This window comes from Podarcis bocagei (assembly GCF_964188305.1).
Source record: "Podarcis bocagei genome assembly, chromosome: 4".
Classification (NCBI taxonomy): domain Eukaryota; kingdom Metazoa; phylum Chordata; class Lepidosauria; order Squamata; family Lacertidae; genus Podarcis; species Podarcis bocagei.
In genome coordinates this window covers 81,798,488-81,811,687 of record NC_138128.1, presented here as the reverse complement: position 1 = coordinate 81,811,687, position 13,200 = coordinate 81,798,488, and the positions used below count along the sequence as shown (strand labels likewise).

Here is a 13,200-nt window from a genome sequence, read left to right as displayed (position 1 = left end):
TCTCCGCAAGCCCGAAGCCTGCAGGCAGCTCTCCGCAAGCCGTGGGAGAGCTGTGCGACTTCACGCCGGGCTCCCACGGCTTGTGGATAGCTTCCTGAAGCCTGGAGAGCAAGAGGGGTCTGTGCGCACCGACCCCTCTCACTCTCTAGGCTTCAGCGAAAGCCTGCATTCACTCCATAGGACGCACACACATTTCCCCTTCATTTTTGGAGGGGGAAAAGTGCGTCCTATAGGGCAAAAAATACGGTACTTTAAGAAGCACACATCCTGGAAACAATTCACAGGTTTGTTATCCTGAACAAGTCTCACTGAAGAGGAGACCTAGATCAAAAGCAAATGGGTCCTTTTACCCAGTAGAAACTCAAATAATGCGTTGCTCTTCATCCATTTGAAATCTTCAGGGAGGAAAGCTACTGCTGGGGGCAACATGGAGTGTGAAAATTGCAAGTCAGGAAAGGATTGGTGTGTTATGTGGGCCTTACAAGAGAACTTCCAGCTGGATTGTAGCCATAGCAGTGTAAAAACTAGGCTGAAAACTTATATAATGTAAGCAGATATTTGTTTCTGAAGGTTCCCGATACCACTTGGAGCTATTTCTTGTGAGATAAGCAGTGTTCTATTTTAAATAATTCCACATAAAGCATACATGATCAGTATTCAGAGTTCTGAAGGTCTCTCTTCCAGGTGGCATTTATTTTTAGCTACTTTGGAAAGTACAGGACATTCTGAAGCATCTGAACATTGCTGAACCAACACTGCCGAACTATTGTGTGAAACACTTATGAGAAAAGCTTTTGAGGTTTGCATTGTTGCTCTCATGATGTACCCTGCATTTCTGAGGTTGCCTAGCAATTGTAAGTTGTTTAAACGTCAAGCCAACAACAATGATAACTATGATTAAAGTACAGTCATTCAAAAGAACAGCTACCATACCTGCAAGTATAAATTCCTACAGAATGAAGGAAAGGGAAGGAAAAGAACCTTTTGCATGAAATACATAAACAAGAAAAAAACAAAACACCAAGGGAGACGTGTATAACTGCACTCTTTCTAGACATTTCAAGTAAAGTAACCATATTGTCTTGGATAATCTTTTTCCAGGTTTTAGTTGATGTGAAGGACCCTAAAATGGGTGATATCCTGTGAAGCAAAAGTCAGAATTCTCTTCCACGAATAATAGGGCTTTCCCTTCCTCTTCTCCCCCACTGCAGTCCAACATGCCCCCAATGTGTGTCATTTCTAAATGCATTTATTAATCATGGGGCCTTGTATTGTAATATATGTTTTTTAATATATTTTTGGAGACATGGAAAACTTCAACTTTTGGGGGATATACTTCATATACATTTGGCAACATTTTCAGGAAGCAGCATCTTTTGACTGTATGTGCCACGAATTCTACACATGTAGGATTTAGTGTGGAAGTTCCATAACAATGTTGGGGTACACTTGCTTTGATGGAGAGGTGTACAAATGTCCCAATTATATGTATTGTCTATTAACAGGAATGCTTTTGGACTATATGTGCACCAAATTCTAGCATTCTATGTCATATGGGAGTATCCTAGCAATTTTGATACATCCATGAATGAGGCTCAAATGTTTTTGTGCTTACAGCTTGTAATAATGTATTTGGTTTCAATGGCTCCTTACTAATGTTTACCTTCTCTTTCTTTTGTCCTTCATTTACATGCTTTCCTTGGTGTATAGCTCACCATTTAGGAATTGAATTCATGGGTAAGCTTTCAATTTTCTTTTAAATTTGCTGTTGATATTTAAATCCTCAAAAAATCTATTGTGTTACATTCTGTGAAAGAATTTCAGGCACTGTGCAGGATTCCAAACATTGCCATGACTTGTCATGACAAGGTCTAAAGCTGCTGCGTTTAAATGAAAGTTTTGTGACAACTATCTACTATTCAGGAGTTATCGGGCATCACAGGCTTAGATTGGGGAGAAGCTCCTTTAGATTCCTCTTCTGTCATTTTCAGCTCAAAATTTTCCTCTCTGAGTTGCCATCTCATCTCTGAGTAGAAAGCAAAGGAAAGATGAGGGAACCCTGCATCTTTCTCCTCACAAATGATAAAGCAGCTGTGAGAGAGCCACTTTGAGCTGAAAAAGTTTCAGGGTGATAAAAGATAAAAATTGCAACATGTATTGTGAGCTTTAGAAAATCCTTTTGAAGATAAACGAGAAGTGCCCGTATAAAACAAAGCCTTCTATTTTATAAGGAGAGACTGAAACTCAACCTTATGAGTTCATAGCCACTGGTCAGCCGTATATTTTTTACAAAAGCCATGTTTTGAAGAACAGTAACACTGGTTGTGCAGTGGCATGTTCTGAAAAGGTGAAGGCAACTGAGGGTTTCCTGCAATAATCTATCTGGTGAATGAGGTAAAGCATAGCAATATTGACTGTGGGGGTAGGTGTAGGCTCAAGAGGGATATACCACTGTCTCAGAAGGGTGTGGTCTATTTCAGAGTTGATCCCAGATTCCTTTGAGTCTAGGGCCAACTTGAAATGGGATCTGCCCACACGTGACACAACAGGTCCTCCCCTCCCAGCCCTCCCGTTGCCAGCAAACAAATCCCATATCTCAGCAAAATGGGTAATTGGAAGTAGGGAGGCATTTGCTGACTCCTCCCCTGCAATATTCTGTGTGGGTTGTCGTTGAAGGGGAAAAACTGTAAGAGTGGCTGAGTTGTGCAAAAGCCATTTGGACTTTTGGCTCTTCTTTTCAAATGTTGAAAGGTGGGCTGCTTGTGCTTTTGCACATCAGTACAGATGAGAAATCCAAGCCTAGAAATGGACTGGGAAAGCAAACAAGTGACAGAAAAAAATGGCTTCCTTCTGTGGGGGAACAGAAGAGGTGCAAATTGCAGGTGTCAGTTCTCCAATTGCAATGTGGCTTCTTGAGGACTGCCAATGTCCTCATGATGGGAAGTACATTCAGATAGCACTGCAGGTACAAGGTGAGGGATAAAATGGACAAGAGGACTGTAAAATATATACTTGGCCTTTACAGTAACAATACCAGGAAAAGAGCTTTGCCTTTTGCATTATGCAGGAGGAGAAGTTCCAAGCAGACGTAAAATGCCTCTTTAGATTATTTGGACCCTAAAGCCAACACTGAGTTTAAAATATGTATGCTTGGGAAAGCAACATGGCCAGCTGCAGAGGGAATAGATGAATACTATATGAGGCTGAGACATTTAGCATTTGGAAACACTGATAAAGAGATCAGATCAAAGCTCATGCAACATTGCAGTTCAGCTCATCTGACAAAGCCAGGACTCTCTAATTCTGGTGCTGCATCAGGAGTAGCAAACATAGTGCAAATGTTGGCGGACAGCAACTCCCATCATCCCTGACCATTGGTCACCCTGGTTTGTGGTTGATGGGAGTTGTATTTGGAGGGCACCACATTGGCTTGTGGTATAGTAACAGAACTCCTAGATCTTGCATGTGCCGTGGAAGTAACTGAAATACAAGTGACTGGCACTGTACTGAAGATCAAAAGCTGCAGACTGAAAAAGGGGCATGTATTTCAAATCTGTGCAGAAATACTTCCCACTGTGTTCTGAGCTGCTTATTCTTAAAGTCCATGTGATTGCTGCCTAAATGTGCAATCAGGCATGTCCAACCAGTCAATCGCGATCCATCAGTCGATCCCGTGGCATTCCTGGTTGATCATGGTCGATTGCGCCGGTGCTTTAGTGAATGCCTTATTTTCCTGCGTCTGCGGTTAAAGTGTGTGAATGAGTGAGAGCTGCAGACTTTAGGGCAGGCTTCCTCAAACTCAGCCCTCCAGATGTTTTGAGGCTACAATTCCCATCATCCCTGCCCACTGGTCCGGCTAGCTAGGGATGATGGGAGTTGTAGGCCAGAAACATCTGGAGGGCCGAGTTTGAGGAAGCCTGCTTTAGGGTGAGCTATTTAATGCAGGGAAGTGGGTGGTGCTGTGGGTTAAACCACAGAGCCTAGGACTTGCCGATCAAAAGGTCGGCGGTTCAAATCCCCGTGACAGTGTGAGCTCCTGTTGCTCAGTCCCTGCTCCTGCCCACCTAACAGTTCGAAAGCACGTCAAACTGCAAGTAGATAAATAGGTACTGCTCTGGCGGGAAGGTATACGGTGTTTCCGTGAGCTTCTATGGTTCGCCAGAAGCGGCTTAGTCATGCTGTATGCCGGCTCCCTCGGCCAATAAAGCGAGATGAGTGCTGCAACCCCAGAGTCAGTCACAACTGGACCTAATGGTCAGGGGTCCCTTTACCTTTACCACCTATTTAATGCAAGGGTCCCTCCCCCTAAAAAAAAGCTCAACAACTTAGGTCTCCCCCTCTAAAAAATCTCAACAGCTGTGTGCGATGTCAATGGGTAGATCACTCCCAGTTTTATTATACTGGGAGTAGAGCACAGTCTCTATAGAGTTGGACATGCCTGCTATAGATGTATACTCAAAAGTAAGTCCCACTGAGTTCAATGGAGTCTATTTCCAGGTAAGCGGGTATAGGATGGCAGCCAAAAATAAGCAAATCAAGTACCGAGGCTGAGACAGAAAAGGAAGCTTGCCCTTCTGGGGTGGGGGTGATTTCCACAAAACCCATTCCCTGCATATGGGAAAGTATGGAGTTTTCTGGGGAAAAGGGAATTTATTCTTAAAGTATGCCTAAAGATGCAAAAGAAGCAAAAGCCTACAAACACAGCACAGCTTCAAGCAAATAAAAGAATTCAAGAGCTGGGCAATGAATAAGATTGTGTTTTTGGAATGAAGACAACACCAAAGAATACTGAGAAAGATACAGGCAGCCCAAAGCAACTGTTTACATGAGAAACACTGAAATATAACTGCATGTTGGTAAGGAAGAACTGTAACCATTCTAGATGAAGCAATATTGGGAGAACTGAAGCAGTAACTGTTCCACACTTGAACATGCAACCATTACAGTGGATCATATGAGTCCACGGTGAAAATCCAAATTTAATGCACATATACTACTATGGCAAAAAATTAAAATACTGAGTACAGTACTGCTACTGTTTTCAGAGCTGAAGGAAATTAAGGCTCTCTATGTTTAAGAAGCAGCCATTGCTCTGAACATCATCAAGCCTACTTGCAAAGCAAACACATTGCCAAAGGATGAGGCAATGGATATGATGATGAATTTCAAGGAAATGAGGAAGTGAAAGATTTAAAAATTAAAATACATATTCATGATAATGTGAAGTTAATCATATGGTCACACAGAGGTATGCAGTTCCTTATTAGGGGTGGACAAGGAAGTGGTGCCACAAAGATTACAAACAACAGGCCTCTTAGAACTGGTTAAAGAAACAACAACAAGGGCCTTCTACTACACAATACTATAGCTGTTAACTTGGAAATAAGTTGCATTGACTTCAGTGGGATTTACTCCTGGGTGAGTGTGTGCAGGATTTCAGCTTTCTTCTACCTTCAGCAGGCCTCTTTCCAATGATCTAATCACCGGGCATGAGACAATAATCTATACACAACCTGTTTTAGGCATTAGAAGGGAAACAGATCAAGATTTCTCAAAATTTCCCTTCTAAAAGTACACATGGTTAAACATCTGAAGAAAAAAGCAACAGGGCCTTTTCTTTCCAAATAAAGTTGAGGTGATGGAGTTGCATAGAGTTGAAATACTCCAGCATTCTCCCCACCCCTGAAAACTTCCCTTTGAGGAATTCTGGTTTGCATAATATTGGACGAGACTCTATTGTTAGGTCATATTGATGGATGGAGGAAACAGTGGACTAAAAGTAGAGTAATGGAAGGATTAGAACCAAACCCCTTGCTTCCTCTAACCATAGTCAAATAATTCCAAATTATATTAACTGTTTCCTGAAATTCTGACCCTTTTCTCAGGTGGAGAAACTAAGAAGGATACTTGACTCAATAGTTTCTGGAAGAAAATAAAAATATGTCCCAAAATGGTCTTCTAAGCCATTTTTGGCTCATAGTGCAATCTGTTAGAATAGGAATGGCAGGTGAGTCTCAAGAATAGGAAGTTAGATCTGCCCAAATTGCATCTTGCAAAACACTGCTGTATCTTTGCAGGCACCTGCTAATGCCTGTGTCAGTGTGTCTTAGGCTATGGTGTTTTAGTCTACAAGACCTGAATCCTCATAGCTTAGATATTTAACTGGTGTGAGATTGTAGAAACCAATGGGAGGGCTGTGTTTTGTAGGGCAAAACCTCATGTGTCAGTGAATGCCTATCAGATAATATAACGTTGTTGTTGTTGTTGTTGTTGTTGTTGTTGTTGTTGTTGTTGTTGTTGTTGTTGTTGTTGTTAGCAATCTCAAGCCAATGCCTCTCTGGGTTAGAAAACACAGATCTGTCAGTGTTTTCCCCTGACACTTTGCCTAATCCCTTTTGAGAGTGTCTGAAATGCTCAAGGCACAGAGTCAGCTAAAATTCTCCAGGAAAAAAAATCACAAGCGAAACATGTCACTTACCCATATTATTTCAGACAGAAGCTCTCCCACCACCGGCTCAGTTTGTTTACAGCTATGCTAATGGTGACATGAAGTAAAGCATTGTTTTGACACACTCATGAGGGAACCTTATAAAAATCAGAGCAAACAGCTGTTAAACTGTGAGTGGGAAGTTAGCTTATTTGAAAGGATTTGGACACTGGCTTCTATGATGTTTGTTTTCTACAAAAAAATAATAACATAAAATGTTTCTTTAGTGCAGTCCTGCGCATGTCTTCTTAGAAGTAAGTCCCACTGTATTCAACAGGACTTACTTGCGAGTAACTGTATAGAGGGCTGCAGCTTTCATTTCCCACAGAAAATAATAGTAATAATTTCACGTACTGCTTATCAGTTGACATTTTGGGAGCCAGCAATAGTGGGTACTGGGTATTTTCTGAAGATATGTTTAGATTACCACATATAATCCTTTGCAAAACTTTAAACCAGTGTTCCACAAACCCTGAGATTCCTTTATTGGGCACTTATTATTAATGGTGTAATGGTGCAAAGGGATGGATAGGCCCATTTAAGCCTAGTCCATCCCAGCAATTCATGTGAATTTCCAGGCGAATTTTTAATGAAAAATCCTGCAGAAACATAAAAAGTGAAAATAAAAAAAATTCCTTCCAGTAGCACCTTAAAGACCAACTAAGTTAGTTCTTGGTATGAGCTTCAGATACTTCTGAAGAAGTGTGCATGCACACGAAAGCTCATACCAAGAACTAACTTAGTTGGTCTTTAAGGTGCTACTGGAAGGAATTTTTTTATTTTGACTATGGCAGACCAACACGGCTACCTATCTGTAATAAAAAGTGAAGTTCTTACAAGGTGCTCTGAGGGTTGCACACTGCCCCCATCCCTCAAATAAAACAAAATCTTCTTTTGAACTTTTCCAAATAGGACATAAGGTAGCTCGCAGCCTGGAGTGGGTTGTGTGGGGGGACTCCTTGATGCCTCACACTTTGAGAATACAGAAGCGAGTCCCACAGGGAGAGATGGAATGTGCTAGCGTTTTGCCACCCTCAGGCGGAATTTGACAGAAAAAGGTGTTGGGGAGGGGCAGCCATGTTTCCCCCCCAGCAAAGTTCCTCTGGAGAGAGATGGGATGTCCTCCAATGACAGAGCACTTACTGCATCTGCACCCAAAGTGTGCAGCAGCAAGGAGCCCCGTGTATTAGCTGCTCTAGGCTGTGGGTGACTGGCTACTCTATTTTGAAAAGAAAGAAAGAGAAGAAAAACTGTTATGTACTGAGCTGAATCCTAGAACAATAGGATCCAGAATGCAGCAGTCTGATTGGTCCACAGGAGCCACCCAATCCAGCTCCAGGTGGAAGTGAATCAGCAACCTGATTGGCCTGCAGGAGCAGCCAATCAGGCTCCTGGATGAAGTGAATCAGCAACCTGATTTGCCTGCAGGAGCAGCCAATCAAGCTTCTGGAGGAGGTGTATCTCTACCTGATTGGCCTACAGGAGCAGCCTGGAATTAGCCAATCATGCAGGGCCCATTGTGTAAATAATGTATATATAGCTAGACATTTTGGGGAAAGTTTCATTCATTGCTACTATGAGCTGAATAAAGAGCATGAAATTCACACTCGACCCCGAGTATATTTCAATAACATTTTTAGAGGAGTGGGGGCAGTGAGCTACCCCCGTATGTCCTTGTAAAGGAATCAGTAATACTGTGGATTCTGAAGTGGACTGTGAACTGACCAAAGTCATGATCCACTTGAATTGAAGCAGGTGAGCCTACTTTGGAATCTGAGTTCAGCAGATGATTCCCTCATCCCTAATGGTGCTTAACTTTCCTTGGGAAAACAGGGTGCTCACCTCCTCTAATCTTCCCCAGCAGCGTACAGTGACACGAGAGAGTAGGGTGTGGCCTCAAATGTTATCTTATTTTGTTGAGACCCAACAAACAGACAGCAGACCTGACCCATCACCGAATGAGAACCAACTGTGAAATCTAGAACATTCCCAGAATCCCTTGCAATATGTGATGCTTCTGTGGCTAACACATGCAGGTTTGTTAGATGCTGATATGGGGGGAGTTCCTCAAAGATAAAGAGGTTGGAAAAGCACTGCTTTAATTCAAAATGTAGAGAGTTTCCAAATATGTGATGTGAGCAAAGTTCACACCACTTTCCCACATCACGAGGGAGAGAAAGCAAGGCTGATGCACCGTTGGGCTTCCGTTCGTAGACTGAGGTAAAGTTCGCTAACCGGAACACCTACTTCCAGTTTTGTGGAGTTCGTAAGCTGAATAGTTCGTAAACAGGGCTGTTTGTAAGCCGAGGTACAACTGTATATGTGTGTATATACACTGAAGCTATCTAACTGTACATATGAAAATGCAAATATTTGAATGTGGCAAACAGTTGTTTGCAAACACCTGTATAACACAAGCACACTTATTAGGAAGTGAAGATGGTGGGCTGCATCTCCCTATTTAGTGTCCGCTACAAAAAGTGTGAAATAAAGAAGGGAAAAGGAGAGAGGTACCTGCGTCCCAAGTATGTCGACGACACTGCAAACAGTGGGTGAAAATAGCAAAGGCAGAGGAGAAGGGACAGAATGGAAGAATGGGAGAGGCAAGAGTGACAAGTGAATGAACAAAGGCAGGATAAGGAGGGGAAACCTGTAAATAATAATTGAGTAGTAGTAGTAGTAGTAGTTGTTATTTATCTGTACCCTGCCCAACTGAATGGGTTGCCTCAGCCACTCAGGGTGGCTTTCAGCATATATAAAAACATAGTAAAACTATACAGGACTGCCTTCAGATGTCTCCTAATATATATATAATTACTCCTTGACAGTAGATTAAAATAGGGGTACGATTTAGCACTTATTAACACTGTGCTATAAAATCATAAATGGCTTTACACAAAGGTAAGCCCCCTTGCTTTCAAGATGGCTTACTTCTGAGTAAACATGCTTAGGGTTTTAGTTATAATCCCACACTAAAGGTCACTATCCGAGTACCCCCCTCCTCACAAAAAGAAACAAAAGCCCTATTACTGATACCCCTTCTCTGCCTGTAATATGTCCTGCATTAGCTTCTAAATCAAATGGATTGGGAAAGCAACACTGACTGCAGGTTTTCCTCTTTTTTTGAATATAAATAAAGTATTAAATAGTACACATTCTCAGAACATACGTGGTTGTACTTTTTGTAGAGAATCTGCAGCTCATTCAGCCACATTTGCCATCTGGAGAGGAGGTAATAGGTATCTGAATAGCGGTGCACTGGTATTTTGTGTTTGGACAATTGGGGGCAGGGAAGGATCAGCATAGTCACAATCTTCTCAAAAAGTAGAGAGATGTTATTTTGCTTTAATACTACACTAGAAACACTACGATTGTCTGTGATATCTGAACAGTTCAAAATGAATCTTGCTAGCAGCAGTGTGAAAAACAGCAGAAAGAGCAACGGTTGATGTGCCAGGGTCCGTGCACATGCATGTGTTTGTGCCTGCGCACAAGAATCAAGAAGTATCCAAGAGATTTCACTTGCGTGTCAAGACCCCAAGCCACCCCTTTTTGTTGAATAAGAATGTGTGGACACCATATTTAGGTTAATGGGCAAAATTTAGGCCACAACTTTATTGGTTACAGAATGTGAGCAGTGTTGTGACGTGGGGTTTGTGATTTCAGCTCTCTTGACATAATATGCTGGAGACAGTTCTCTAGTAACACTTCTTTATTAAGGCAAACAAGACTGAAGACTGAGGAGGGGAAAGCTACATTTGTAGGGACAGGGAACTAGCTAGAAAGGATACATTTTGGAGGGAACAATATCAGGCAATCACAGTCCTGCCTTTTGGAGGAAACCAATAAGACAGAGGATCCAAATACAGCAGCTTAAATGAACCAATAGTAGCTGTACCCTTTGAAACCAAAAGGCAGTTACTTTACCCTAATGCAAATACAGACAATAATAATACAGCTATAAAATCCTTTGACTCAATACACAACAAGCAGTATTGGCTTAGGCATTGGAATTGAACCGACTATATCTGACTCCTGCCCACCTGCAGGAAGTCTCACAAGGGTTAACCTCCCATAGGGAGAACCCTGCTGATGCACATCAACTAGGCTCTCCCCCAGGGTCACTGGCAGGGGTTGTGCCATGGCCCTAGACCCCGTCTGGACTTCAAACAGAGACCACGCCCCTCAGATTCCTTTAACAAAATACCCTTTATTATGGAGGGGCAGGGGATGGCCATACCTCCCCTCCCCCGAACAAGGTTTTACCAATGCCTAACCTCCAAACCTTACAAAGTTGTTGCTATGAGGTAGGCAAAAACCAAATGGTGAGTGCCGATTTGCCAAGTGGAAAAATTCCTACCAGGCCCCTCAGCGGCGACCAACTGAGGTCCATAGCAAGGCCAATATGTTGAATGCATGAAAAGAGGACAGGAGGGCGGGAGATCTGCAGAAGCCAGAACAAGAGGGAGATCCACCTGCAGTGCTGTGGTTTAAAAGGAGTAAGCCATGGGTAGGCAAACTGGGGCCCGGGGGCCCGGATCCGGCCCAATCACCTTCTAAATACAGCCCGCAGACGGTCCGGGAATCAGCGTGTTTTTACATGAGTAGAATGTGTACTTTTATTTAAAATGCATCTCTGGGTGATTTGTGGGGCAAGGGAATTCGTTCTTTTTTCTTTCTTTTTTCCAAAATATAGTCTGGCCCCCCATAAGGTCTGAGGGACAGTGGACCGGCCCCCTGCTGAAAAAGTCAGTGGACTGACCCCTGGAGTAAGCCATGCCCCCGGCCAGCCGGATTGGCCAGCCGGGGGCTATGATGTGGGGCTTCCCCAGCCCCCGCTGTGTGTGAAGGCCACATGATCTGACCGCAACACCATCCCACTCAGAAGTGGAATGGCTTTCTAGAGACTTGGGGGCAGAGGGCTTAAATCCAAAGGGTGGCACTCAAATGCATGTTTTAAATTTTAATAGGGACAGCTAGAGAACATTAAATCGTGGAGTGGGGAAGAGAAAGCTCTTTAAAAGCAGAATTTGCATGTTTCTTCTCCCTGATGCAAATACTTTTACCACTTACATGGACTGTACAAAGTCACTGTTATTCTAATCCTTTCTGAACCATGGCAGGGTGGAACATTTCACTGGCAGTCGACATGTAATTGTTATTCTGAAGGAGCATCCTCCTAAGCCTGTGACCAAACCAATGTCAACAGCATAAACCATAAACAATTTTATGCACGAAAGGCATAAAGCCAGACCATGTGTGACTCTAAACTAAATATTGCCGTAGCATGAATATAGCACTTCAGCAGGTGTTTCCGCCGAACAAACTGGCATCTGGCATTTTTACAATGTCAAGATTACTGAAATAGAGCTTAGCATATATAAATCGTCCTAAAGGTTTATTTGAATCTTATTAGTGCCACTCAGGAAAAAATTCAGCAAAATCCTTCACGTTCCATGTTGGAAAATTAGTCTGGGTTATGTTGGGAGGCGCCTCTCTGGGTCTGTTCTGTGAGTTTTATAATCAAATAATGAAATGTCAGTTATGCTATATTGTATTTTTGACAATGAAGCCTCTGGCACTAATGAGCTGAGCTGATGTGATGGTTTGTAACATTCCAACTACATGAGGAACAAAACTGTCAACAGCAAAACGTTTAGAATCCAGTTTCTCTGACTAGGGATAGTTGTCTGTTTAGCACTGATTAAACCTCATATGGGCCCTATAAATAGAGGAGTTCCCGAGTCAGGCTTTGTTTGTGTGAATATTCATCTTTTTCCTTTTCAACCTTTTTGGTACTGCCTTTTCACTTCCTACTGTTTCTTCCTCCTTTCTGAGCTGATCAACTGAGTATGATCAGAGATCACTCAGTGAATGGGATAATGTTACAAGATCGGCACTATTTGGTCATCTAAAGAAGCGACTGAAAGTGAGGGTAACAGTCAGCAAGGGAAGGTTTTTGGGGGAAAATGAAGGGGGGGAAAGCTAAAAGGCGAAAGTGGTGCTAGTTATGGTGGAATGCTCTGCCACAAGAGACTAGGCCCTGTGGGACTTGACATCTTTCCGCAGGGCTTGCAAGATGGAGCTGTTTCACCAGGCCTTTGGCTAAGGCATAGCCTGACCCCCCCCCCCTCTCCTTCTGTAATCATAGAACTCTCATAGAACTCTAACCCAATGGTTGCCATTAATTTGATTTTGAATTGATTTTAGAATGTATTTTAATTAATTGACTGTGTGATTTTATGTACACTGTGCTATTTTTACTTGTTGTTAGCCACTCTGAGCCCAGCTTTGGCTGGGGAGGGCAGGATATAAATAAAAAATTAATAATAATAATAATAATAATAATAATAATAATAATGCTGACATTCATAAAAAAACAACTTCAGAACCATATTTAAGAGAAGACCATTACTTTCCAAAGAAACCTCAACGCAATATTAAGACTTCAACATTGGAGGGACAAATTTTGCCTACCTACAAAAAACATCATTGCCTCCCCTCTCCCCTCCACCAAATGTGTCTAACTAAACTTCAGTTAAAGCTTGCATGCAAAAACGTGAGGGTGGGAGAAAAGGGAAAGGGTGCCTTTGTTTCATTTGCAGGCACTTCTGGAAGGCAGGGGAGAAGTGAAAATCAGTGCTTTCCTTTTTTTTTTTTTTGTTTTCCTCCCTTGGCTAATGTGTACCAACCTCCCCCATTTCTAAGCACAC

At 42.5% G+C, this 13,200-nt stretch overlaps 1 protein-coding gene and 1 long non-coding RNA gene across 3 annotated transcripts in view; one reads left to right on the top strand and one right to left on the bottom strand.

The window, feature by feature from the left end:
* NRG3 (neuregulin 3) overlaps nt 1-13,200 on the top strand; it is a 620,711-nt gene that overhangs the window by 514,321 nt on the left and 93,190 nt on the right. Inside the window, exon 4 of one of the 2 annotated variants that reach the window (XM_081190885.1) lies at nt 1,711-1,737. The exons of the other annotated variant lie outside the window; for it this stretch is intronic. Coding sequence (XP_081047011.1) covers nt 1,711-1,737 — 27 coding nt within the window. The remainder of the gene's footprint in view (nt 1-1,710; nt 1,738-13,200) is intronic. 2 annotated transcript variants of the gene reach the window in all.
* Nucleotides 1-13,200, bottom strand: part of LOC308585385 — a 32,774-nt gene that overhangs the window by 17,201 nt on the left and 2,373 nt on the right. The gene's annotated exons all lie outside the window — the stretch shown is intronic.